We start from the raw sequence: 24,394 nt of genomic DNA on the forward strand, positions 1-24,394 counted from the left end.
AAAAATATTAAGAAATAATTTTTAAACAATATTAAACATATAAACAAGATATAATTATCTTTCCCAGCCTTGTATCCAAAGGATACAATCGTTATTATGGTATGTGAATGGGAGGGACGTAATTTGTGCAATGCTCTTTCTTCAGGCTATTGAAGCATACCAAGTTCCTCAGCAATCAAAATTAAAAGATACTGGTTAGAAGACCATTATCTAAGGAGAGACCCTAACTGGTAATTGAGGAAAATGACAGACTATTTAGTTCAGGCAGGTGCACTTCTATGAATATAAATAATCACATTACATATTCTAATATCAAGGTGGTTTCCATTATCCTCATAAATAAAGGGGCTCTCTTATTGTCCTGTATATGACAAGATTAAAATTATTAACATAGGGAATACATAGCTTATTTCTTTCTTTTTCCCCTAACTGCTTCCACAAATCTTTCAGGTACTGCCTACTTAATTAAGCTTTGTACTTCCTTCTTTAAGAATGGAAAAGGCCTGAAAAGAACCACTGTTCTCAGGGTACTGCGTGTTTCTGGGAACACGTGGCATGGTGATCTAAAAGTAGGAAGGAAAGTAACAGTCAGAGGCTGAAAACATTCTTTTAGAGTAGGAAGTGAGAGATTCCTAGGAATTTCAAAGCACTGAAAATAGGAGCGGACAACAAGAGATTTAATAAGTTTCCCTGAGCTAAGAAATTGGACCCCTTTAAACTTCTGAGAGAGACATGAATCAAGATTGGAATTTCCTTTGGAGCTGTGCTTTAAATGTAACCACTCCTACACTGAACCACATGGGTTTCCTATCGCTTCACTGTTGTTATAAACATACATTAAATTCTGAATTAGTAAAGCAATGTCAGTGATTTTTTTTATTAGAATGCCTATCAAATATAGAAAGCAGAATTGAAAAGCAGCACTAGGGGTGCCTGGGTGGCTCCATCGGTTAAGTGTCCAGCTCTTGATTTCGGTTCAGGTCATGATCTCACAATTTGTGACTTCAAGCCCCATGTCTGGCTCCACACTGACAGTGCAGAGAGACTGTCTGGGATCCTCTCTCTCTGCCCCTCCCTCACTCATGTTCTCTCTCAAAAACAAATAAATAAACTTTAAGGAAAAAAAAAAAGAAAAAAAAACACAAAATTTTTACCTAGCAAAGGGAACTCTGTACATGGTAGATAAAAGTGCAGTGGCTGGAAAAGGTATGTTTGATAGTGAAGACAGGCTCCTTCAACTGTATTCACCACAGTGTGGATGAAAAATCTCTCCAAATCACCAAACTCCCTTTACTCTGCTCTCATACTTATCAAACAACATTGTGTGATTTCTTGGTTACTTGGGCCCAGCAAATGGATGCTAGATAACAGACACAAGTAATCCAGCTGATAGAAACACTGATGTTTTAAAAATAAAGTGATCTTTTAGTATGCACATATGTGCATGCACACACACACACACACACACACACACACACACACACACACAGACTGGTCTATTATATGCTTGACTAGAGTAAACCAGTTATTTTGAGAGCTGTGATTACTGAAGTTCAAGAACTCTAGAGAAGAGAGACCACCACATCCTAGTCTGCAGTAATTTATCAGAATTTAGTGCTAGTCAGTATGGGCCAAACATTGCTACAGAGGTATTGAAGCAAAGTATCACAAAGGAACAAATGTCTAATGCTGTTATGATCATCAAGAAATTACTGAATATCGATTTTAAATTCATAGATGTGGAATATTAGTCAATAATAATAACAGATCCCATTCACATGTTAGCAAATGGTAAGATTATTTCTTTAAAGAAATTTCATGTTTGGTGAGGTCATCCTGACGTCTCCCAACCAAAGCATATTCTTCATACATGGAAAATTGATCATCTATTACTGTAATCAACCATAAATACATAAGAAAATGATCACAGTAACATTGATCACATTAACTACATTAGTAATAAACATCACACCAATTACTATTAATAATCCAAACAGTTGTGTCTAAAGAATATTTGATGTTTGTTTATACATGTGTATGTGCATTGTGAATCATCTTAGCACATGACACATTTCAGCAGGGACTTAATCATATAAAGGCTTTAGTTTCAAGCCATCTAACTTTGGTATTTCAAAATACCAAAAGGCTTTGATTTACTACTACAAGCGTACCTCATTTTACTGCCCTTCACCTTATTGCACTTCACAGCTACTTCAGTTTTTTTACAATTTGAAGGTTTATGGCAACCCCCCATTAAGCAAATCTATTGGCAATGTTCTTATGATAGCATTTGCTCACTTCATGTCTGTGTCACATTTCAGTAATTCTCACAACATTTTGAACTTTGTCATTATTATTATATTTGTTATGGTGATCTGTGATCCATTATCTTTGATGTTACTATTTTAATTGATGGCAAGCCACAAACTGCAACCATATAAGACAGTGAGCTTAATTGATAACTGTATGTTCTGACTGCCCTACCAATTGGCTGTTCCCCCATCTCTCTCCCTATCCTTGGGCCTCCCTATTCCCTGAGACACATATTGAAATTAGGTCAATTAATAACCCTACAATGGCCTCTAAGTGTTCAAGTGAAAGAAGAATCTCACATCTCTCACTTTAAGTCAAAAGCTAGAAATGATTAAGCTTAGAGGGGAAGGCATGTCAAAAGCTAGGTCTCTTGTACCAATTAGCCAAGTAGTAAATGCAAAGGAAAAAATTCTTGAAGGAAATTAAAAGTGCTATTCCAGTGAACAAATGAATGATAAGAAAGCAAAACAGCAATATGACTGCTTATTGACAATGTACTTGGCCACCCAAAAGCTCTAATGGAAAAGTACAGTGAGATTCATTTTGTTTTCATGCCTAACAAAACATCCACTCTGCAACCCATGGATCAAGGAGTCATTCCAACTCTCAAGTTTTATTATTTAAGAAATACATTTCTTAGGACTGTAGCTACCATTGACAGTAATTCCTCTGATGGATATGGGCAAAGTAAACTGAAAAACTTCTGGATAAGATTCACCATTCTAAGTGCCATTAAGAACCATTGTGAATACATTGAAGGAGGTCAAAGTATCAACAGTAACAGGGGTTTGGAAGAAGTTGATTCCAATCCTCATGGATGACTTTGAGAGGTTAAAGACTTCAGTGGAGGAAGTAACTGTAGATGTGGTGGAAATAGCAAGAGAACTAGAATTTAATGTGGAGCCTGAGGATATGACTGAATTGTTGCAATCTCATGATCAAATTCAAATGGATGAGGAGTTACTTCATATGGATGAGCAAAGAAAGTAGATTCTTGAGATGGATGAAGGTTTGTCCAAAGAATTTAGAATATTACATAAACTTAGTTGATAAAGCAGCAGCAGGGTTTGAGAAGATTGACTCTAATTCTGAAAGAAATTCTACTGTGAGTAAAATGCTATCAAACGGCATTGCATGCTACAAAGAAAGTGTCCATGAAAGGAAAAGTTAATACACATGGCAAACTTTATTGATGTCTTATTTTAAGAAATCACCACAGCTAACCCACTGTTCAACAATCAGCACCCTGATCATTCAGCAGCCATCAACATCAAGGCAAGACCCTCTACTAGCAAAAGATTGCAAGTAGCTCACTGAAAGCTCAGATGATGGTTAGCATTTTTTAGCAGTAAGGTATTTTTAATTAAGGTATGTATATATTATTTTAGATATAATGCTGTTGCACATTTAATGGACTATAGTATAAACATGACTTTTATATGTACTGGGAAACCAAAAATTTCATTTGACTTGCTTTATTGTAATGTTCACTTTACCATGGTGGTCTGGAACTAAAACCACAGTGTCTCCAAGGTAAGCCTATATGTCATCTCTAATAGTCTGATATGGATAGAGGAAAGTTTCATAAGGGATTCTAGCATTTTTGTGTGTTTAAAACTCATGAGTAGCACACATTAAGTAAGAAGTATGGCTGATTTAAAAAAAAAAACAAAGATTGAATTATAATAAATACAACATAAACATAAATACAAATATACATACAAGAAGGCAGACAAGCAAGGTAGTTAGTATTTGAAGTCAGAATAATATGCATCATGTTTTAGAATTCCTCTGAATTTGTTTCATGGACATACCACATATTTAAAATAATTTTGTGGGGGCACCTTGATAGCTCACGTAGTTGAGCATCTGACTCTTGATTTCAGCTCAGGTCATGAACCCAGGGTCATGGGGTTGAGCCCTGTGTAGGGCTCCACGCTGAGCATGGAGCCTGCTTGAGATTCTCTCTCTCTCTTTTTCTCTCACTCTCTCTGCTCCTCTGCCCCACTTGTGCTCTCTCTCTCAGTCTCTCTCTGTCTAAATAAATAAATAAATAAATAAATAAATAAATAAATAACATTTTGTGATTAGGAGTTTAATTTTAGTGACTAAAGGTTAAAATTGCATTAAAAAGTGTAGAAATATCTGAAAAATATGACTACCTATTGAGTTGTTTGGGTCAGGCTGAGTAACAAAGGAAACATGATCTAAGTAGCTGCATATTAGATATAAATCTCATCTTTATTAACAGCAAGCTTAAAAGTAAAGTGGGTATTTAGAGTCTACTGGTATCTTAATGCTAGAATCTTTGGTTCATCAATTCAGATGAAAAAACTACTTATTAAATATCTTCTATGTTCAAGACACTACACTATGGGATACATAAAGAAATCTTTAAAAATATTTCATGTCTTTGAGTAATGTACTATTTGATTTAAAATTGCAGCAATTTGGTGTCAGTTGAGTATATCTCCTTTGCTTTTATTAAACTTTCAGAATAAAAGCTGGATTTTATTTTTTTAAGTTTATTTATTTGTTTTGAGAGAGAGAGGGATAGAGAGCAAGTGGGATAGGAGCAGAGAGAGAGAGAGAGAGAGAGAGAGAATTCCAAGCAGGCTCCATATTGCCAGTGCAAAGCCTGATGCGGGGCTTGAACTGACCAACCTGATCATGACCTGAGTCAAGATTATGAGTCAGATGCTTAACCAAATGAGCCATCCAGGTGCCCCTAAAAACTGGATTTTAAAATAGAATAGAATGTCTTTGCTTTAGCATCTACTGTGTCAATAGTTGAGATTGTGACAATCAAAAAATATTAAAGATAACTATTCTTGGAGATATTGTTCTACATATGGTAAAACTGACATATGAGTTTTTTATTAAAATAGAGGTACATTAAAAATTTTTAATATAGACACAAATCTTTGGAATACAGTAAAAGCATTACTAAGGGAAACTTATAGCAATATAGGCTTATTTTAAAAAATAAGAAAAATCTTAAATAAACAATCTAACTTTACACCTAAAGGAACTAGAATTAGAAGAACAAACAAAGCCCAAAGTTGGTAGAAGGAGGGAAATAATAAAGACCAAACCAGAAATAAATGAAATAGAGAGTACAAAACAATAGAAGAGATCAATGAGGGGCACCTGGCTGGCTCAATTGGTAGGGCATGTGCTTCTTGATCTAAGAGCCATGAGTTCAAGCCCCACATTGGGCATGGAGCCTACTTTAAAAAATGAAATAAAATAAATATCAATGAAATCAAGAGTTGGTTCTTTGAAAAGATAAACAAAATTGGTAAACTTTTAGCCAGACTCATCAAGAAAAAAAGAGGGAACATAAAAAAAAAGCAGAAGTGAACAAAAAGAAGTAACAACTGACCACAGATATACAAAGGTTAGAGTACCATGAAATGAATAAATTCCTAGAGATATACAATCTTCCAAGACTGAATCAGGAAAATAGAAAATATCTGAACTGACCAATTACTAGTAATAAAATTTAATCAGGTACCAAGAAACTCCCAACAAACAAAAGTCGAGGACCAGATGTATTCACAGATGAATTCTACCAAATATTTAAAGAAAAGTTAATGCCTATTCTCCTCAAACTATTCCAAAAAACACACACACACAAAACCCACAAACAACAAAGACAAAAACAAAGAGGGAAAGCTTCTAAACACAGTCTACAAGGCCAGCATTACCCCGATACCAAAACCAGACAAAAGCACTACAAAAAAGAAAACTATAGGCCAATATCTCTGGTGAACATAGATGCAAAAATCTGCAACAAAATATTAGCAAATCTCATTCAATAATACATTCATTACAAGGATTATTCACCATGATTAAGTGGGATTTTATGCAAGAACAGTTCAATATTCACAAATCAATCAATGTGATACATCACATCAACAAAATGAAGGATAAAAATATATGATTATCTCAATAGATGCAGAATAAGCATTTAACAAAATTCCACACCCATTTTTGATAAAAAACGCTCAACAAAATGGATGTAGAGGATAAAAAATCTCAACATAATAAGGGGCATATATGACCAACTGATAGCTAACACCATACTCACTGGTGAAAAACTGAGAGCTTTTCCTCTAAGATCAGAAATAAGACAAAGATGTCCATTCTTACCACTAATATTCAACATAGTACCAGAAATCCTGGCCACAGCAATCAGACAACAAAAAGAAATGAAAGGCATCCAAATTGGTAAGGAAGAAGTTAAACTGTCACTATTTGCAGATCACATGATACTATATATAGAAAACCCTAAAGATTCCATGAAAAAACTCTAAGAACAAACAAATTCAGTAAAGTTGCAGAGTACAAAATTAATACACAGAAATTGATGGTGTTTTGATACACTAATAATGAAGTAGCAGAAAGAGAAATTAAGAAAACAATTCTATTTACAATGGCACCAAAAAGAATAAAAGAGAGGAATAAACTTAACCAAGGAGATGAAAGACCTGTATTCTGAAAAGTATAAAATACTGCTGAAAGAAACTGAAGACTACACAAGCTATACTTTACATAAATGTTGAATTGTTGTGTTGTACACCTGAAATTCCAATAATATTGCATGTCAACTACACTTCAATTATAAAAATCCATATAAGTGAAATCATATGGTCTTTGACTTTCTCTATTTCTAGGCATTATTAGCATAATGCACTCTAGGTCTATTCATGTTGCAAATGGCCAGATCTCATTTTTTTTATGGCTGAGTAATATTTCATTATATATAACATATACCTAATATATATATATGTAATACATATTACATATATATGTATCACATTCTGTATCCATTCTTCTATCAATGGACACTTATGTTGCTTCCATGTCTTGACTATTATAAATAGTACTGCAATGAACATAAGGGTGAAGATAATCTTTTCGAGTTAGTGTTTTTTCATATTCTTTGGATAAATATCCAGAGTGGAATTGCTGGATCATGTATTTCTATTATTGATTTTTTGAGGAACCTCCATACTATTTTCCACAGTGGTCATGACATTTTACATCCCCACCAACAATGCACAAGTGTTCCTTTGCTTCCACATCCTTGACAACACTTTTTATTTGTTGTCTTTTTGGTGATAGCCTTTCTAATAAGGTTGAGGTGACATCTCATTATGCTATTGATTTGCATTTTCCTATTGATTAGTGATGTTGAGCGTATTTTCATGTGTCTGTTAGCCATCTGTATGTTTTTTTGTTTGTGTGTGTGTGTGCGCGTGCACGCGTGTGTGTGTGCGTGTGTGTGTGTTTTGAGAAATGTTTATTCAAGTCCTCTGCCCATTTTTTAAAAATTTTTTTAATGTTTATTTATTTCTGAGACAGAGAGAGACAGAGCATGAGTGGGGGAGGGGCAGTGAGAGAGGGAGACACAGAATCAGAAGCAGGCTCCAGGCTCTGAGCTGTCAGCACAGAGCCTGACACAGAGCTCAAACTCACAAACCGTGAGATCATGACCTGAGCTGAAGTCAGTTGCTCAACTGACTGAGCCACCCAGGCGCCCTCTATGCACGTTTTTTAATTGGATTGTTTGGGTTGTTTTTATTGAGCTGTGTGAGTTCTTTATATATTTTGGATAGATAACCCTTATCAGTTATATCTTTTGCAAATATCTTCTTCCATTCAGCAAATTGCCTTTTTGTTTTGTTGATGGTTTTCTTCACTGTGCAAAAGCTTTTCAGTTTGATGTGGTCCCATTTTCTTATTTTTGCATTTGTTGCTCTTGCCTAGGAGGCAGATCCAAAAATATATATTGTTAAGGCCACTACCCAAGTTCTTATTGCCTGTTTTCTTCAATTTTTTATGGTTTCTGGTCTGATATTTAAATCTTTAATGTATTTTAAGTTTATTTTTGTATATGGTATAAAAAAGTAGTCCAGTTTCATTATTTTGCATGCAGATGTTCAGTTTTCTCAGCACCATTTATTGAAGAGACTGTCTTTACCCCATTATATATTCTTGCTTCGTTTGTTGTAGATTAAATGACTATATAAGTGTCATTTTTTGGGACTATTATATTCCATTGATCTATGTGTCTATTTTTGCGCCAATACCATATTATCTTGATTACTACCACTTTATAGTATATCTTAAAATCTGGGATTGTGATACCTCCAGCTTTGTTTTTCTTTCTCAAGACTCTTTGGCTCTCTGGGGTCTTTTGTGGTACCCTACAACTTTTGGGATTATTTGCTCTAGTTCTGTGAAAAATGTTGTTGACATTTTACGATGGATTATATTAAATCTGTAGATTGCTTTGGTAGCATGGACATTTTAAAACATTAATTCTTCCAATCCATGAGCAAGGTATATCTTTCTACTTATTTGTGTCATCTTCAATTTCTTTTACCAATGTCTTACAGTTTTCAGAGTATAGGTTTTACACCTCTGTGATTAAATTTATTCTTCAGTGCTTTATTCTTTTTGGAAATGTTGTCTCAATTTCTATTTCTGATACTTTATTATTAGTACATAGAAATGCAACCATTTCTATATATTAATTTTGTACCTTGCAACTTAACTCAATTCATTTATTAGTTCTTAAGCTTTTTTGTGGAGTCCTTAGGGTGTTCCATATATAGTATCATGTCATCTACAAATAGTGACAGTTTAACTTCATCCTTACCAATTTAGATGCCTTTCATTTCTTTTTGTTGTCTGATTGCTGTGGCGAAGGCTTCCAGTACTATGTTGAATAAAAGTGCATATTAGTAGTGAGAATGCATGTACTCTCCAGTACTCTTTGCTCACAGTTATGTCCCAGGTCTGCCACTGGGGAGAAGCCAAGTCCACATTCAAGGGCTGATCCTATTACTACAAGGGAAAAAAATTTTTTTGCATCACAGTGCACTATTCCATACTAAAATTTCAGTCCAGTAGGTTTGGCTATACAAACCACCAAACCTATAAATATATCCAGACTCAAAAAGATAAAAAGTACATAAATTATAAAATACTTTACCAAATATTTATTGAATATCTACTAAATGTTCAACACCATGCCAGATGCTGGAAAATGACAAATTTATTTTTGTATCTAACTTCTACATTTGGTTTGATTTCTCTGCCAGAGGTATACATATATACCCATTTTGAGGAGAGGTAGATTCCTATAATGTTTTATTTAAATGGGTCAACTATCTCAACAACATTAGAGAATTTATTTAATCAAGTAGGCCAGGATTCTTTTTCTCCCATTATGGTATTGCAGAAGAGTTTACATTATCACAGCAATTAAAAAAAAAAAAAGTCTTAGGAATGTTAGCCCGCGTATTCTTAGTTGATTTACAGACCCTCATATTCCAGATAGTTTCTAAATCCATACTAAATGCTGCCTAACCTATATACATGACTTAAAGCAAATAGATGAGGTACTTAAAATTGTTTTCAAGTAGGCTAATTTAGTCATCACAGTAGGTAATAAGGAAACTGCATCAACTTCCTATTCCTCTATTCTTTCATGCCTGGCCTCAGGATAGACTCTCACCCAGTCCAAATTGTCTCCCCTTCAGGTTAGATATGACTGGTTACTGACATGGTGTTAATGGCTCCCTAGGACCATGGCTTGTTGGAAGTCATGCACAAAGTCCCCTCTGGGAAAAGGGACTGGAGGAGTAAGGTAGGGTCTCAGCACTAGTGTTTGCAGCTTTAGTTCTGATTTTACATAATGCTCCCTAGCCTATTCCTGTCTATCAGAAATGGGACTTGACCTACAGTTTCCAGTTTATTACATAAGAGGCAAGGGCCTTTGCACAGTGAAGACCCATTCATAGAACCAAATACCTAAATGGTTTATCTTGCTTAGGATTACAAAGTAAAGTAATATGTAGAAAATAAAATACTTTCATGGGCATAAAATGCTGACAATACAAAATGTTTTCTAATTCACTATATATTCTGATTTAAAAAATTACTAAAGTATGACTTTTTCCCAAGAGGAAATAATCATAAACATTTTTTAAGTAATTCCTCATTAAAGGCCTGATATCTCTGGGGCACCTAGGTGGCTCACTCAGTTAAGTCCAACTCTTGATTTTGGCTCAGGTCATGCTCTCATGGTTCATGAGATCGAGCCCTGCTTGGGATTCTCTATCCCTCTCTCACTCTGCTGCTCCCCCCCTCTCAAAATAAATAAACTGTAAAGTCTGACATCTCCTTCCATCTCCCCAAATGAGATGATTTCATAAGAACCTAAATCTGCGGGGCACCTGGGTGGTTCAGTTGGTTGGGCATCCGACTTTGGCTCAGGTCATGATCTCATGGTTTGTGAGTTCAGGCTCTGTGTCGGGTTCTGTATTGACAGAGCCTGCTTTGAATTCTGTGGGTGTCTCTCTCTCTGCCTCTCCCCACTCATGCTCTGTATCTCTCTCCTTCAGATATAAATGAACCTTAAAAACATTAAAAAAAAAGAACCTAAATCTCCAATTTATCACATTATGGATATTTGCTGGCATGTATTCTTAATAATATTATACTGTTTGCTCTTCTAATACATTCAAACCAAGGTTGTAGTACATGCCTGTATTATAGGTTTAATGTAGTCACCATGTAAACTATACCTTTAATAAACCAAGCTTTGTAATATTATGTTTTCATGTGTATATAATATTAAGACAAATCTAAATTTTTCATAATTATTTTCTAGGTAAAGATATCATATGACTTAATTCAGGATAGCTTTTGATTTTTAGGTAGAGCCATAAGAAAGTACCAACATCTAACCAATTATTTTTAAGTTTTTAAATTTATTTTGAGAGAGAGAGAAACAGAATGCACAAGTGGAGGAGAAGCAGAGAGAGAAGGAGAGACAGAGACAGAGATAGAATCCCAAGCAGGCTCTGCACAGTCAGTGCACAGCCTGATGTGGGGTTCAAATTCACAAACCATGAGATCATGACCTGAGCCAGATGCTTAACCGACTGAGCCACCCGGTGCCCCAACATCTGACCATTTTTTACTTAAAAAAATCCAGCAACTTCATTTGATTCCACCTAATTCCATGGTGGTTTCAAGACTAATGTATACAAACCAAATACTAGAAATAGAAAATAAAGGAATCAACTGTAATAATCTGGAACTGTCATAATTGATACATAAAATAGTCTTCCCACCTCCAAGATTATTGAATTTGTATTGTTTTCATACCTAAAATTTTAAACACTTTTAAGGATGGGGAAAGGCCTGACAGATGAGGATAAATATACAAACTGGGAAAGTCCACAATGACCATATTTTTGTTTCAAGAAACAACATTTTAAAAAATGGTTAGATAATACTGTTGAACTTTTTTTTAATGTCTATTTATTTTTGAGAGAGAGAGAGAGAGAGAGAGAGTAACTGGGGGAAGAGCAGAGAGAGAGGGAGACAGAGGATTTGAAGTGGGCTCTGTGCTGTCAGATGGGGGACTTGAAATCAAGAACTGTGAGATCATGACCTGAGCTGAAGTCGAACTCTTAGCCAACTGAGTCACCCAGTTGCCCCAATACTGTTAAACTTTGAAGGTTCAAGAAACATCTAAAAAACATGGCTTTATTTATTAGCTTAAAATTATTTGAAAATACTGAAAAACGCTAACAAAGTAAGTTACCTATAATCCAAAACCTATAAAATTCCATAACAAAGAAGACAAAGTCCTCTACATCAATCCTCTAACCCTTTCCTCTGAAATACCCTATGCTACACAGATTATTATATATATTCATAAATTTATTTTTATGAAAAGGAAATTGAACTATAATTTGCTTTTTCTTTTTAATTAATAATAGCTACTTTCCTGATCAGTACAAACAGATCTATTTCATGGGTTTAAATTGCTGCAAAGCATTTCATTAAATGAAGTCTCCATGATGTATATGATCATTTCTTTATCCTTGTAATATATCTTTCAGTACTTATTATGTCTGTGTGATTGGTAAAAATCACTGTGCCCCTTTACACTAGGGTGGTGGGCAAAGGTTTGGTAAACTTTGAGGTCATCAAAGCATTTTCTTAAAAAATATAACTTAGAAAATAGCCTACATCTGTTTTAGACTGTGTTCTTGATGAATAAAAGAACCAGAGAAAGAAAAGCAGTAGGAAACACACACACACACACACACAGATGTATAGACTGAGAAAGAGAAAGTGATTAGGACATGTGTTTATAATGAGAGAATATTAAGAAAATGAATGAGGAAGCTACTTATAAAATGATATTTTTAACTTCATAAGGTGAAGGTGTTTAAATTTCAAACTCTGAGTGCAAGCTAACCCTTACTTTTTTGGTGCTTTAAGGATTTAAGTTTGTTGACTTGTTCAGCAGTTTAAATTGCAAAGTGAAGTTAATGAAAAATGAAAAATCCCGAACAACCTTAGTTGGAAGTTAGCATTACAGCACAGCACTTTCAGAAAGGTATGTTGCAAGCCATTACTATATTCCTTTTGCTGTTACTAACTGGAGATAAGAACTGAGGAATAGGGGCACCTGGGTGGCTCAGTCAGTTGAGCGTCCGACTTCAGCTCAGGTCATGACCTCAGGGTCCGAGAGTTTGAGCCCCATGTCGGGCTCTGTGCTGACAGCTCAGAGCCTGGAGCCCACTTCGGATTCTGTGTCTCCCTCTCTCTCTCTGCCCCTCTGCCACTCGTGCTCTGTCTGTCTCTCTCAAAAACTAAATAAACATAAAAAAAAAATTTTTTTTAAAGAACTGAGGAATAAAGAGCCAGAAAGAAGGCCATCAGCAAACTTTAATAAACAGGGCAAATACAACAGTGAAGGTCTAGATAAATACACTTCTCTACCATTTTTATGCATTATTTCATGTTTAAGATTTTGCCTCTAGGCCAATGATTGTATTTTACCTTTGAGATCACTGCCATATAATAATGAAAATAGGGGAGCATGAACGTTGGAGTCTAAATAGATGTGGGCTCAAGTTCCAGCTTTAGACTTTCCTAGCTGAGTCATCTTGGGAAAGTTTTCAAACTTTTGGGTCTCAGTTTCCACTTCTAAAACAAAAATAACGATAGATGTTTTTGTTACTATGTGTCAAGAAATGCTGGTTAGGAGATGTAGATAATATACGTAGCAAATCATATTGAGAGCACTGCCTTTGCGTAAACGAAACATTTAGATACATACATTACTCCAAGCACTGGTTCCTGAAGTGTGGTTGTCAGATTAGCACACCCCCATTACCTTTGAACTTATTAGAAATGCAAATTCATGGCCCCCACGGTGACCTACTGAATTAGATGGTTTGAGATGGGGCCCAGGAAACTGTTTTACAAGCTGTCCAGTTGATTTTTATGCATGTTAAAGTGTAAGCACCACTGCCTCAGAGTTCAGCTAGATATGATTTTCATGTGATAATTTCCAGTAATGAACATGAAAGGATCCAGCAGTCATCTACACAGCTGACATCCATTAGGCACAGGAAGCACAGTGCCTGTGGCCTATGACACTTTCAAAGCCTTGTGAAAAATATTTTAATGTTCTTTTAAAATGAGAAGAATTAACATCATGATAACAAATATATAACAATTCAGCCCAGATTATCTCTTTAGACCAAAGCAGTTTTGGGGAAAAAAAAAAACTAACCTTAAACATTTTAATTGAAAATATAGTTTTGGGGTGCCTAAGTGGCTCAGTTGGTGGAGACTCTGACTCTTGATTTCTGCTCAGGTTATGATCTCATAATTCATGGGATCAAGACCCACATTGGGCTCTGTGCTATTAGCACAGGGCCTGCTTGGGACTCTCTCTCTCCCCCTATTTCTCTCAGCCCCTCCCCCCTCAAATAAATAAACTTAAAATTTTTTAAAAACATAGCTTCATATATAGTACTATAAACCTAGCTTAAAATTTTTTTAACGTGATTCTTGTGGAAGGGACCCACGAAAGCAAAAGTGCCAAGGGTCTAGGAAAGTCACTTGAAAACTTCACCGTCCATTTATAAATGTTGACGCTAAAGATATCTGGTAGGAACCATTACAAGAAATTTGTGTTATTCTAAGGATATATTTATTGACATTTAAAAAAAATATTAGTTTCAGCTTCACTTAATCAAGCCATGAAGCATGGTGGGATTATACAAGAGCAAAAATAAGACAATCAACAAGTTGAAAGTGAAGTGGAATATTATATTGTAGAAATTATGTTAAAAACAGAAACTTGCATCCTTATAAGAGAAAATTATACAAGACTTTCATTTCATTATATTCATTTTATCTGACACAAATGCACTTAGACCTTCAAAAACTATCAACTGGACATAATTTTCAGAACCTGCTACTGTCTTCTGAAACTTATATTTAGTCAAGGACTAACTATATGCTGTGCTTTTTTTAATGTTTATTTATTTTTGAAAGAGAGAGAGTGTGTGAGCAAATGAGGGGCAGAGAGAGAAGGTGACAGAGGATCCGAAGGAGCTCTGCACTGACAGCAAAGAGCCTGACTTGGGCTGCAACTCATGAACCGTAAGATCATAACTTGAGCCAAAATTGGAGGCTTAACCAACTGAGCTACTCAGGCACCCTTATGCTGTACTTTTAAGTATAGTGTTTAAAAGAACAAGATTGATAATTGTGTTTTCAAAGAAATATATGTATTTAAACTGGATTATTTTATTAATAATTATTAAGCTCTACCAGCATACAATATGAATCAGTTTATTCAAATACAGTTGAGCCTTGAACAAGTCAGGGGTCCTTGGTCCCAAGGCACCAATCCCTCATGCAATAGGAAATATGCATATAACTTTTAATTCCCCTAAAACTTATCTGTTGACCAAAGTCTTGCTGACAACATTATCAATTAACACATATTTTGTATGTTATATGTATTACATACAATATTCTTATAATAAAATAAGCCAGAGACAAGGAAATGTTATTTATAAATCATAAAGAAAAGAAAATACATTTACAGTTCTATGTATTGAAAAAATTCCATGCATAAGTGGAAGCATGCAATTCAAACCCATGTTGGTCAAGGGTCAACTATAGTTTTATATGAAGAATTTTAAATCTGGCTAAAATGGAGGATACAACTGTGATACAAAAGAAGATTTTGTAGCTAAATACAGAGAGGAAGCTTTGTTATTATGTATCTATTACCAACACAAGTCCTCCTTCAGTCAGTTCCTGGCCTTCTGGAAAGAGCTCACGTTGCTTCAGCATTGTAATCTTCAAACCCAGGCCCCAGGTTCACATCTGGATTGCTGATCCTTTTTAGGGCATTTATCATAGCTTTTTACCATAATGTTACTTTGGGCAAAGACATTTTCTGGACTTCTGAGAAGACTGAATTAGATGGTAACTAAGGAATCCAGGTTCTAGAATTCTACAATTCTGAATTTTCCTTGACAAAGATTATTTTAAATATGTTGTTTTATTCAGCAGATATGTATTAACCTACTGGTGCAAGTCCCTATTTAGACAAAAAAATGCATTGCAGATGGAGGATAAAACGTGTCCAAAGTCTTTAAAGTAGAAAAGAAGATGAAGCATTTGTGGAACTGAAAGAACAAAATGGCTGGAACTTAACCGAGAAGGTGAAAATGCTGTTAAAGATGAGGCTGGTGAGGTAGGTAGGGAGGGCCCAGTAGATCGATTAAGGATTTAGGAGTTTATCCTAAGAGCAACAGGAAACCTTTGAATGGTTTTAGTGGGAAGGCGCTTTGATCTGATTTTTTTATTTTTTAAGATCATTATAGCTTTTGTGTGAGAAATGGATTAGAGGGTGGGCAGAGAGACCATGGAATGGCCTTTTTGAAGCTGTTATTACAGTAGTATGGCTGAGCCACCCTGGCTAAGACTAGGATGGGCTCATTGGAATTGGAAAAAATGTGAATAGATTCAAGATATATTCAAGGACATGGGGTGCCTGGGTGGCTCAGTCGGTTAAGTGTCCAGCTCTTGGTTTCGGCTCAGGTCATGATCTCATGGTTTCGTGGGTTCAAGCCGCACATCAGGCTTCGTACTGGCAGTGCTGAGCCTGCTTGGGATTCTCTCTCTCTCCCTCTCTCTGTCCCTCCCCCCACTTGCACTGTCTGTCTCTCTCAAAATAAATAAACTTAAAAAAATAAGCTAGGGGCGCCTGGGTGGCACAGTCGGTTAAGCGTCCGACTTCAGCCAGGTCACGATCTCGCGGTCTGCGAGTTCGAGCCCCGCGTCAGGCTCTGGGCTGATGGCTCAGAGCCTGGAGCCTGTTTCCGATTCTGTGTCTCCCTCTCTCTCTGCCCCTCCCCCGTTCATGCTCTGTCTCTCTCTGTCCCAAAAATAAATAAACGTTGAAAAAAAAAAAAAAGCAAGTAAAAGATGATTCCTAGGTTTTTAGTTTGTGAAACTGGGTGGATGCCAATACTATGTACTGAGTAAAGAATCTCGGCAGAAGAGTAGCTTTGGAGAGGGTCTCATGCTCTTGGATCCTCCAAAAGATCCTGTCATCAGTCTCCACCCTGTTTTCCTCTGAATTCTGTTTGCATAGGCTGATTGTGTTGCCTTGCAGATATGGGTCCTTTGGTCAATACCACTGACCATTGTGATTGGAGATGGGATGTTTGCATTGTTGAGTATGGAAGACCAGGTTTAGAATTTAAACTTGGTACTGGATGACCAGACTAAGTAAGTAAAATGCTATTAGAAAAGAGAGGGCTTTAGAATTAGAATTAAAATTTTGGGTGGCAGATCTCTGCTTTGTTTTTCCTTTTTTCCCAAAATTTTCTTAATGGAATAATTAGAAAGATAAAGTAGCTTTTTTTTATCTACTGTAATTACACATCCATTCAAGCTTTAGTCTAACTTTTCTATTTATCTTTTATGCCAGAATTAAATTGTGTTAAATATGACAGGTTAGCTTACATCTTAATAGAATTTGCTAAATTTAAGCAATAAAGACATGCTAAACTTGTAATAAAAATTGATTGTATAACTCAGAGAATTGGTTTTGTAATTCTAACATTTTGTATTTCTACCATTCAAAAGCATTCTTAGTAACACCCCTGGGTATCATTCAAAATGTACATATAAAAAAAGGCTACATTTGTAAATATATTAAACATATACATATGTATATATGCATATATACTAAATATAGCTATATTTCAGGGACATATCCTCAATCTGACTTTTTCTAGGCCGGAATACCTTAAGAGTCACATGATACTATCAGTTTTTAATTGATAATGTTCACAAGGAGGAGTAGTGATTTCTGAAATATCTTTAACTGATCATTTCACTTGTAATTGCAGACTCATGGAATTAAACTGAAAGGAAATTTAGAGATTGTTTAATCTAGTGGTTTTCATAATGTGGTCCCCTAATCAGCAGCAGGTTGTAACACCTTGGGAACTTATTAAAAATGCAAATTTTCAGGTGCACTCCAGACCCGCTGAATCAGAAACTCTAGGGGTGGGGTAGAGCAACCTGTTTTAACAAGCCTTTCCAGGTGATTTTGATGCCACATTTTTAAAGTTGGAATTATGTGTTCCCATAGACATTAGCTGAAATTCGTAACACAAAACAATGGACTTTGTCTTAAAGATCCTACCTCAGGCTGCTCAAAAGACGTCTTTTATGTAACTCCACCTTGTTTCCCATTCCATGTATATTAGTTTTCTGCGGCTGCTGCAACAAAGGACCACTAATTTAGCAACTTAGCAAAAATTTATTATCTTACAGTTCTGTAAGGTCAGTGGTCCGGACGTTCTGTCTCACTGAGTTAAAATCAAGGTGTTGGCTTTGCTTTCTGGAAGCTCTAACAGAATCCATTTCCTTGCCTTTGCTGAAAGCTGGCTTCCAGAGGCCACCCACATTCCTTGACTTCCCACACCTTTTTCCATTTTCAAAGCCAGTATGCATCTATTTTTAAATGAGAGATTATTTTTTAAAACTGTATTTTGGAGTCTGTACAAATGAGTCCAGTCACCCACATCTGCCTGTTATTTACACACCTCAGTATTATACTGTCACTGGCCCAGACTATGTCATAGAGCATCACAACTGGATCATTCAACATCCTCAAGCAACAAATTATAATAAATTATACTCATTATGTTACTTACACTAAATCAGGAAAGGTTATTCATGTTAGGATAAGGTTTTCAAAGAAGTTTTAAAGGCAAAGATTTTCTGCCTATGCCTTGGCTAACAGGACAAACTAATTAGAGCAGTTCATTCCTCAAAGACTGCACTTTAATCATAGCTTTTCTGCATCAATTTAGTGGCTGTTGGACTTTCAATGATACATAGCAGAAATTTTCGTTTTTTAAAGAGGAATAATGAGGGATTTAAGAAAAATGTTCGCTTAGAGGACTACACACCTAAAAGAATTGAGTTTTGGTGGTGGAGCCAGGCATCACTTCCCTTTCCTGTATTCCAGATTTTCGTTAATGAATGCCTTACTTTTATAATTGTAAAAAGCCAAAGAAAGAAGGAAAAGAAAAAATAAACATGATATAATAACCTGCAATTAATTCTAAGACCTGATTTGTAAGGCAGGGTATGGGTTTTGAAGTCTCAGGCACGTATGACAGGATTTTTTTTTTTTTTTTTTGTACACTGTCATCCAAAATGTACTGTAGACTCTTCCTTGATAAATTATTTTGAAAGCTTCTTTTAAAAATGAAGACCACAAATCATTTTCTTAACATGTGGTTGCCCTACTTCACTCTACCTACGCTCTTCAGTTGACTATGGTTTCAATTCTAAGGCCTGGTCAAAGAAAGGAACTTCTAACATTTTCTTAGGCAACTGTGGTGCCACAGAACCCAAGCTCATCACCAGCCTGGCTTAGAAGCGCTCACACACCAGGTCTGCCATGGGGCCCTCGGCGGTCGAGACTTTTTTTGGACGAAACGCGTCCAGGCCGAGTCGGCGCCGCGCAGGGCCCGCTCCACCGAGAGCCACGGCGTCTGGAGCCTCAAGTCGGTGTTCCGTGCGGCGCCGCAGACCGTTCTGCCCGCGAGCCGAGCCCGGGCTCCTGAGGGGGAGCGGCGCTGGGGGCGGCGGCGTCGCGGTGGGGGCGGGAGCCGGGCGGCAGCTCCAGCGCCCGTGGGGGAGGAGCGGCAGCGGCGGCGGCTGGAGCTGCTGTGGCGACGGACGCGAGGCGGTGGCAGAGGAGACCCACCCCTGTCCACATGGACAGTCGCAAAGGCCTCCGCTGATGCATTCACGCCTGGGCGGGGTGGGCGGACGGCCGTAGCGGCGGCGGCGGCGGCAGAGGGAGCGAAGGGCCTGGGGGCGCCTGACGGTCGCCGAGACCTCGCCGCCCCGGCGCGGCGGCTGCGGCCATTTTACGGCCCGGGACGAAGGGAGGTGTGTTTGTGTGCTCGCCTTCAGCCTCTCTTCCTGGGTCCCGCGGCTGGGGAAAGCGTCTCAGGCGGCCTGGGTAGGCGGTGGATGGGGAGTCGTGGGCCGAGAGGAACCGGGCCCGGGAAGCGCCGTCGCCGTCGCCGCCGCTCGCGTTCCCCCGGAGGGGCCTGAGGAGAAGTCCAGGCCGCGGGCCTTGCCACCCGCCAGCCCGCGGATAGGCCCGGGAGCGCCTGGCCTGCTTTTGTGTAGGCCCATCTGGCCGTGGGAGCGCCGCCCCCCTGACGGCTGAGTTCTAGGCCCGCAACCCTGCGGCGGCTACCCTCCTGCGGCGCGGCCCCTCATCCCGGCAAGCGCGGCGGTGGTGTGGGCCATGGATTAAGAAGGAGGCGGCGTGGGAGGAGGAAGATGGCGGCTGGCAAGAGCGGCGGCAGCGCAGGGGAGATTACTTTTCTGGAAGGTACACCTATTTCTGCCCTTGCAGGGGGTAGGGTGGGGGAAATACAGGGAAGTGTGGCCCTCCTGGTCTCCGGATATTCAGTTATTCGCACAGGGTGGGTTTGGGGGCGGCAGAGGTACTGGGGGGGGCGGGAGCTGCCCGGGCGATGGCTGGGAGGGAATATGCTGCGAGCGCGCTGGGTTCGAGTCCGCCGGTGCGAGGAGCTAGGCTGGGGGCGGACATGGCCGAGAGGGCGCGGGTGGATACCGCTGCGAGCTGGAGTTGGTGGGTGTCCCTTGAGAGTGCACGCGTTAAGTCTTTGACATTTTAAATTTTTTGGTGGTGGCCTAAAGAGGAGAGCGGATGGCAGTCTCATCTTGTTTGGTGTTGATGGAAAGTTTCAGATTGCTAAGGTTGGGTGAAATTGGGGGCCAATCCTAAGTAGGGAGGGGAGAGGTAGTTTTACTTGGGTATGTTTCATGTACGCTCTCTGCTCTTTCTGTTTCGCAGAGCTTCGGGCTTCCTTTTGCATCCAGTATTAGATTAAGTCTGGCCATGTCTGATGTTCTTACGAAATGTTTTGCTAAAGATATTTTATAACATAATTTATCTGAAAATATAGAACGAGATTCACAATGTCAATTTGGGGACGGTCACCAAAGCTAATAGACAAAGTTTGGGTGGTTCCATTTTTATTCACTTGTGAGGGAAAGCCAAACATTTGTTGTTGGTGGACTAAGTCTTAAGAAAAGCTGCATGTTATTGTTGGGAATGGTGGTAATGGGTTACAATATTGGTTCCTTGCCCATATAAATACGGACTCTCAAATACTGATAAATCCGTTGTGACTGTGGACCAGGAACTTGAGTGTTTGCATTGCTCAATTTGAGTATGGGTTCAGTGTTTATCCCAAATTAAATATAAATTGTTTATAATATAAACATGTTTAGAAAAATGAGCTTACTGTGCAGTGATTGTTAAAAAGGATTAGCTGGATACTTTCACAAAGTTGATTTTCATATACAAGATAAGCAATCTTTAAAAAAAATAACTGATCAGAAACATTTCTCAATTAAAATATATCTTAACTGTGGTGTAGGTATTCTGTAAGAGGGTGTAGAGGGATAGGTATTGCCTTGTTTATGGTTTTATTAACAGCACCTGGAACAGTGCCTGGACTACAGTAGGTCCTCAATATTACTCTGAACAAATAGGGCCTAATAGAGGTGGATAGGGAAAGAGATCTTAATTTTCTTAATTCTTCCTTGAGTATAGCAAAGCAAAAAAAAACAAAAACAAAAGAAACACTTACATGGCTATGCAAGCCAGCCTTTATTTAAAAGTGATGGGAGTTTTGTATGGGATTCCTAGTGGGAAGATGTGGAAAGCTTCTTTCTGGGTTCATTTCATATTACCTCTGTTTTACCTCCATTCTTGTTTGGGCAGAATAGATATCTATTAGAGGCCAAGAGTGGTGCAACTTGTGTTACATACAGGTGGTGTTGTGTGCTGTTATTTTTTTGTTTTGCTATTGGAACCTCCAAAGATGTCTTACTGTTACTGATGCTTACTTAGAACATTCAGTATGCAGATGATTGATTATATTTTTGTACTTAGGTAACTTTTGGACTTCTATAGGCTTCTGGTTCAGTTTAAGTTCTAACTAGATGAACATAGGAAGGATGGAAAGAGCATAAATACAGCCAACAAATATTGGGCTGATTGTGAATTTCAAGCTATCGCTCTTAGTTGGCTCTAACTTAAGGGTCTAGGAATGTACAGTTATAATAATTTTGAGTTTCACCTTGTCTTCAACATTCTCATAAGGAAAGCAAATGGTAACTTGTTTAGAATATGAGCATAAGGGAAAGCAAGGATTTCAGTTTCTCATATCTGGTTTTCATATATTGTACTGCATTAATAAATAAGTAAAAATCCATTTAGAATAATTAAAAAAAATTTAATGTTTGTTTATTTTTGAGCGGGAGAGAGAGGCAGAGTGCGAGCAGGGGAGGGTCAGAGAGAGAGACAGAATCCGAAGCAGGCTCCAGGCTCTGAACAGTCAGCACAGAGCTTGACTCAGGGCTTGAACCCACAACCGTAAGATCATGACCTGACCTGAAATTGGACACTTAACCAACTGAGCCACCCAGAAGCCCCTAGAATAATTTTACTCCATGTTTTCATAAAGTTCCCTTTTTCACTTTGTTCATGTCTACTCAGACCTGACGACCTACATAAAATGTCCCGCTGCCACACATACAAACCCATGGTATTCCCTTATTCTGTTTTATTTTTCATAACACTTATCACTTGATAAATTTGTTTTTCAATCTTACTAAAATATAAGCTCCGTGAAAATAATGACTTTGTTTTTTCACCATTGTATTTCTTACTCTTGGAACAATTTGTTGTTAATGAAATAAACAAGGTGGTAGCAGTGTGATAAAGACAGGAATATACAGAGCAATAAAGGAGTGGAAAAGCTATTTTACATAATATTAAAATCAGTAAACTCCCTCCCGAGGAGGTGACACCTGAATTAAGGTAACATGTTAACTATAGGACACTTCAGAGTATGGCAGAGAGGATGATGCCTGTGAAGTTTTGAGATGCTGTATGTTTCCATTTTTGAAACAAAAAGGAGGTCATTATGGCTGAAATGTAGCAAGCAAAGGATAGAATGATAAGAAAGGGAGGCAGCAGATCTAATATTCAAGACGAATTTTTATTTTATTGTAAGAAGTGGGAAGTCATTGAAGAGTTTGGGGCTAAGGAGTGTCATGATATGATTTATCTTTTTAAAAAATCACTTTGGGTAGAATGAATTAGAGTAGAGGAATACTAAAAGCAGGGACATGAGTTAGAATATTGGAGTAGTCTAAAATAGAGGGGTTAGAATAGATAAAGGGTGTTAAGAGGTACAAACTTAGATTATAAAATAACCCACAGAAGTGAAAAGTAGAGCATAGGGAATATAGCCAGTATTACTGTAATAATGTTTTATGGTAACAGATGGTGACTACATTTGTAGTGGTGAGCATTGAGTAATGTACAGAATTGTTAAATCAATATGTTGCACACCTGAAACTAATATAACATTGTATATTAATTCTACTTCAGTAAAACCAAAAGAGGATCTTGGATTAGAATGGTAGCATTGGAGATTGGGGAAGAGTGGGTAGATTGAAGATATGTTTGGATGTAGAAGCTTACAGGGCTTCTTGGTAAATTGTATATTGAGGATCAGAGAATGGGAGGGATCATAGATGACCCCCAGGGTTTTGGTTGGAGGTTTTGAGAGTTAATTCCATTTACTGAAAGGGAGGAGACTGGTAGTAGAGGAATGAGAAGTTAATAGTTCTGCTTTGGTTGAATTAAGTTTGAGATGCTTATTTGTCAATCATGTTCTAAATTATGTTTTATTTCCAAAGCGAGAATCATACCCCTAGACTAACAAGCCTGTTTTATTTCCTTATAATGAAGTAAAATGTTAATTCTATTTCCTTTTCTGACTTCATTAGAAAAAAGGAGACCTACTGGCTACTATTGTACTTAATTTTTTAGTATAGTATCACACTGAAATTACTAAGATTTAATTAGGACCCAACTTGTATTGAACTCTTTTTTCTCTCTGTTTCTTTCTCTTCTATTAACTTAAGGTTGTTTTATACCCTTTTCTACTTGTGATAATAGCATGGCAGGATTCTCTTTTCCTTCATTCATTCACCAGGTATTTATTGGACAACTGCAGTGTTGTAGGTACTATGCTGAGAGAGGCACAGTGTTGAAGGGGAAAAAGAAGTGGTTTCTACATGGAGTTTCCAGTTGAGTGAGGAGAGTTGATGGTCACATAAACACACTTGTAAAGTTACAGCTGTCAGGTACAACAAAATAAATTATTCATAATAACAAGAATTTGATTTAATTAGGGCATTTTGAAGGATGAGTAGGAGAAGGAAAGGTGGGAAGGATTTCCAAGCTGAGGAAATAAAATAGAGAAAGCATGACATGTTTAGGGAACTAAAAGGATAGTGTGGTACTGGCAAGGAGAGTGGTACAAGATGAAACTGGAGTTAACATTATCAGATTTGTTCCCAGAAAGGTCATTGGCTACCACATGAAAAAGGATGCTTTAGAGAAGAGCAAAAGATTATCAGCAAGATCAATTTAGGGCAAAGGTGATGGTAACTAGCTTGTTCTTGTTTCTTCCTCCTCCTCCTCCTCTTCCTCCTCCTCTCCTTCCTCCTCCTTCTCCACCTCCTCCCCCTCCCCCTCCCCCTCGGGCCCTCCGTCGGGGGGGGGGGGGGG

The 24,394-nt window shown here is 37.7% G+C and overlaps 1 protein-coding gene, 1 long non-coding RNA gene and 1 pseudogene across 7 annotated transcripts in view; 1 reads left to right on the top strand and 2 right to left on the bottom strand.

The window, feature by feature from the left end:
• Positions 1 to 8,056: 8,056 nt before the first annotated feature.
• LOC121029683 (uncharacterized) lies at positions 8,057 to 16,307 on the bottom strand. Its single transcript, XR_005789835.1, has 4 exons — positions 15,451 to 16,307; positions 13,195 to 13,341; positions 8,984 to 9,171; positions 8,057 to 8,084 (listed from the first exon to the last, which is right to left on the bottom strand). It is a non-coding gene; the product is annotated as an uncharacterized LOC121029683 (long non-coding RNA).
• Positions 16,308 to 19,842: 3,535 nt separating this feature from the next.
• The window catches only part of SENP6 (SUMO specific peptidase 6), a 116,667-nt gene continuing 112,115 nt past the window's right edge, over positions 19,843 to 24,394 (top strand). For 3 of the 6 annotated variants that reach the window (XM_040473977.1, XM_040473978.1, XM_040473979.1), the window contains exon 1: positions 19,876 to 20,104. In XM_040473977.1, the coding sequence (XP_040329911.1) occupies positions 20,053 to 20,104 (52 nt within the window). In that variant the 5' untranslated portion in view covers positions 19,876 to 20,052. Of the gene's footprint in view, positions 20,105 to 24,394 lie in introns of all 6 variants that reach the window. The other 3 variants (XM_040473982.1, XM_040473983.1, XM_040473980.1) reach the window with 3 other exon arrangements.
• LOC121029217 (protein LSM14 homolog A-like) overlaps positions 20,186 to 24,394 on the bottom strand; it is an 8,384-nt pseudogene continuing 4,175 nt past the window's right edge.

Source organism: Herpailurus yagouaroundi, unplaced genomic scaffold (genome assembly GCF_014898765.1).
Source record: "Herpailurus yagouaroundi ecotype Mexico unplaced genomic scaffold, PumYag 139, whole genome shotgun sequence".
In the NCBI taxonomy this organism is placed as follows: domain Eukaryota; kingdom Metazoa; phylum Chordata; class Mammalia; order Carnivora; family Felidae; genus Herpailurus; species Herpailurus yagouaroundi.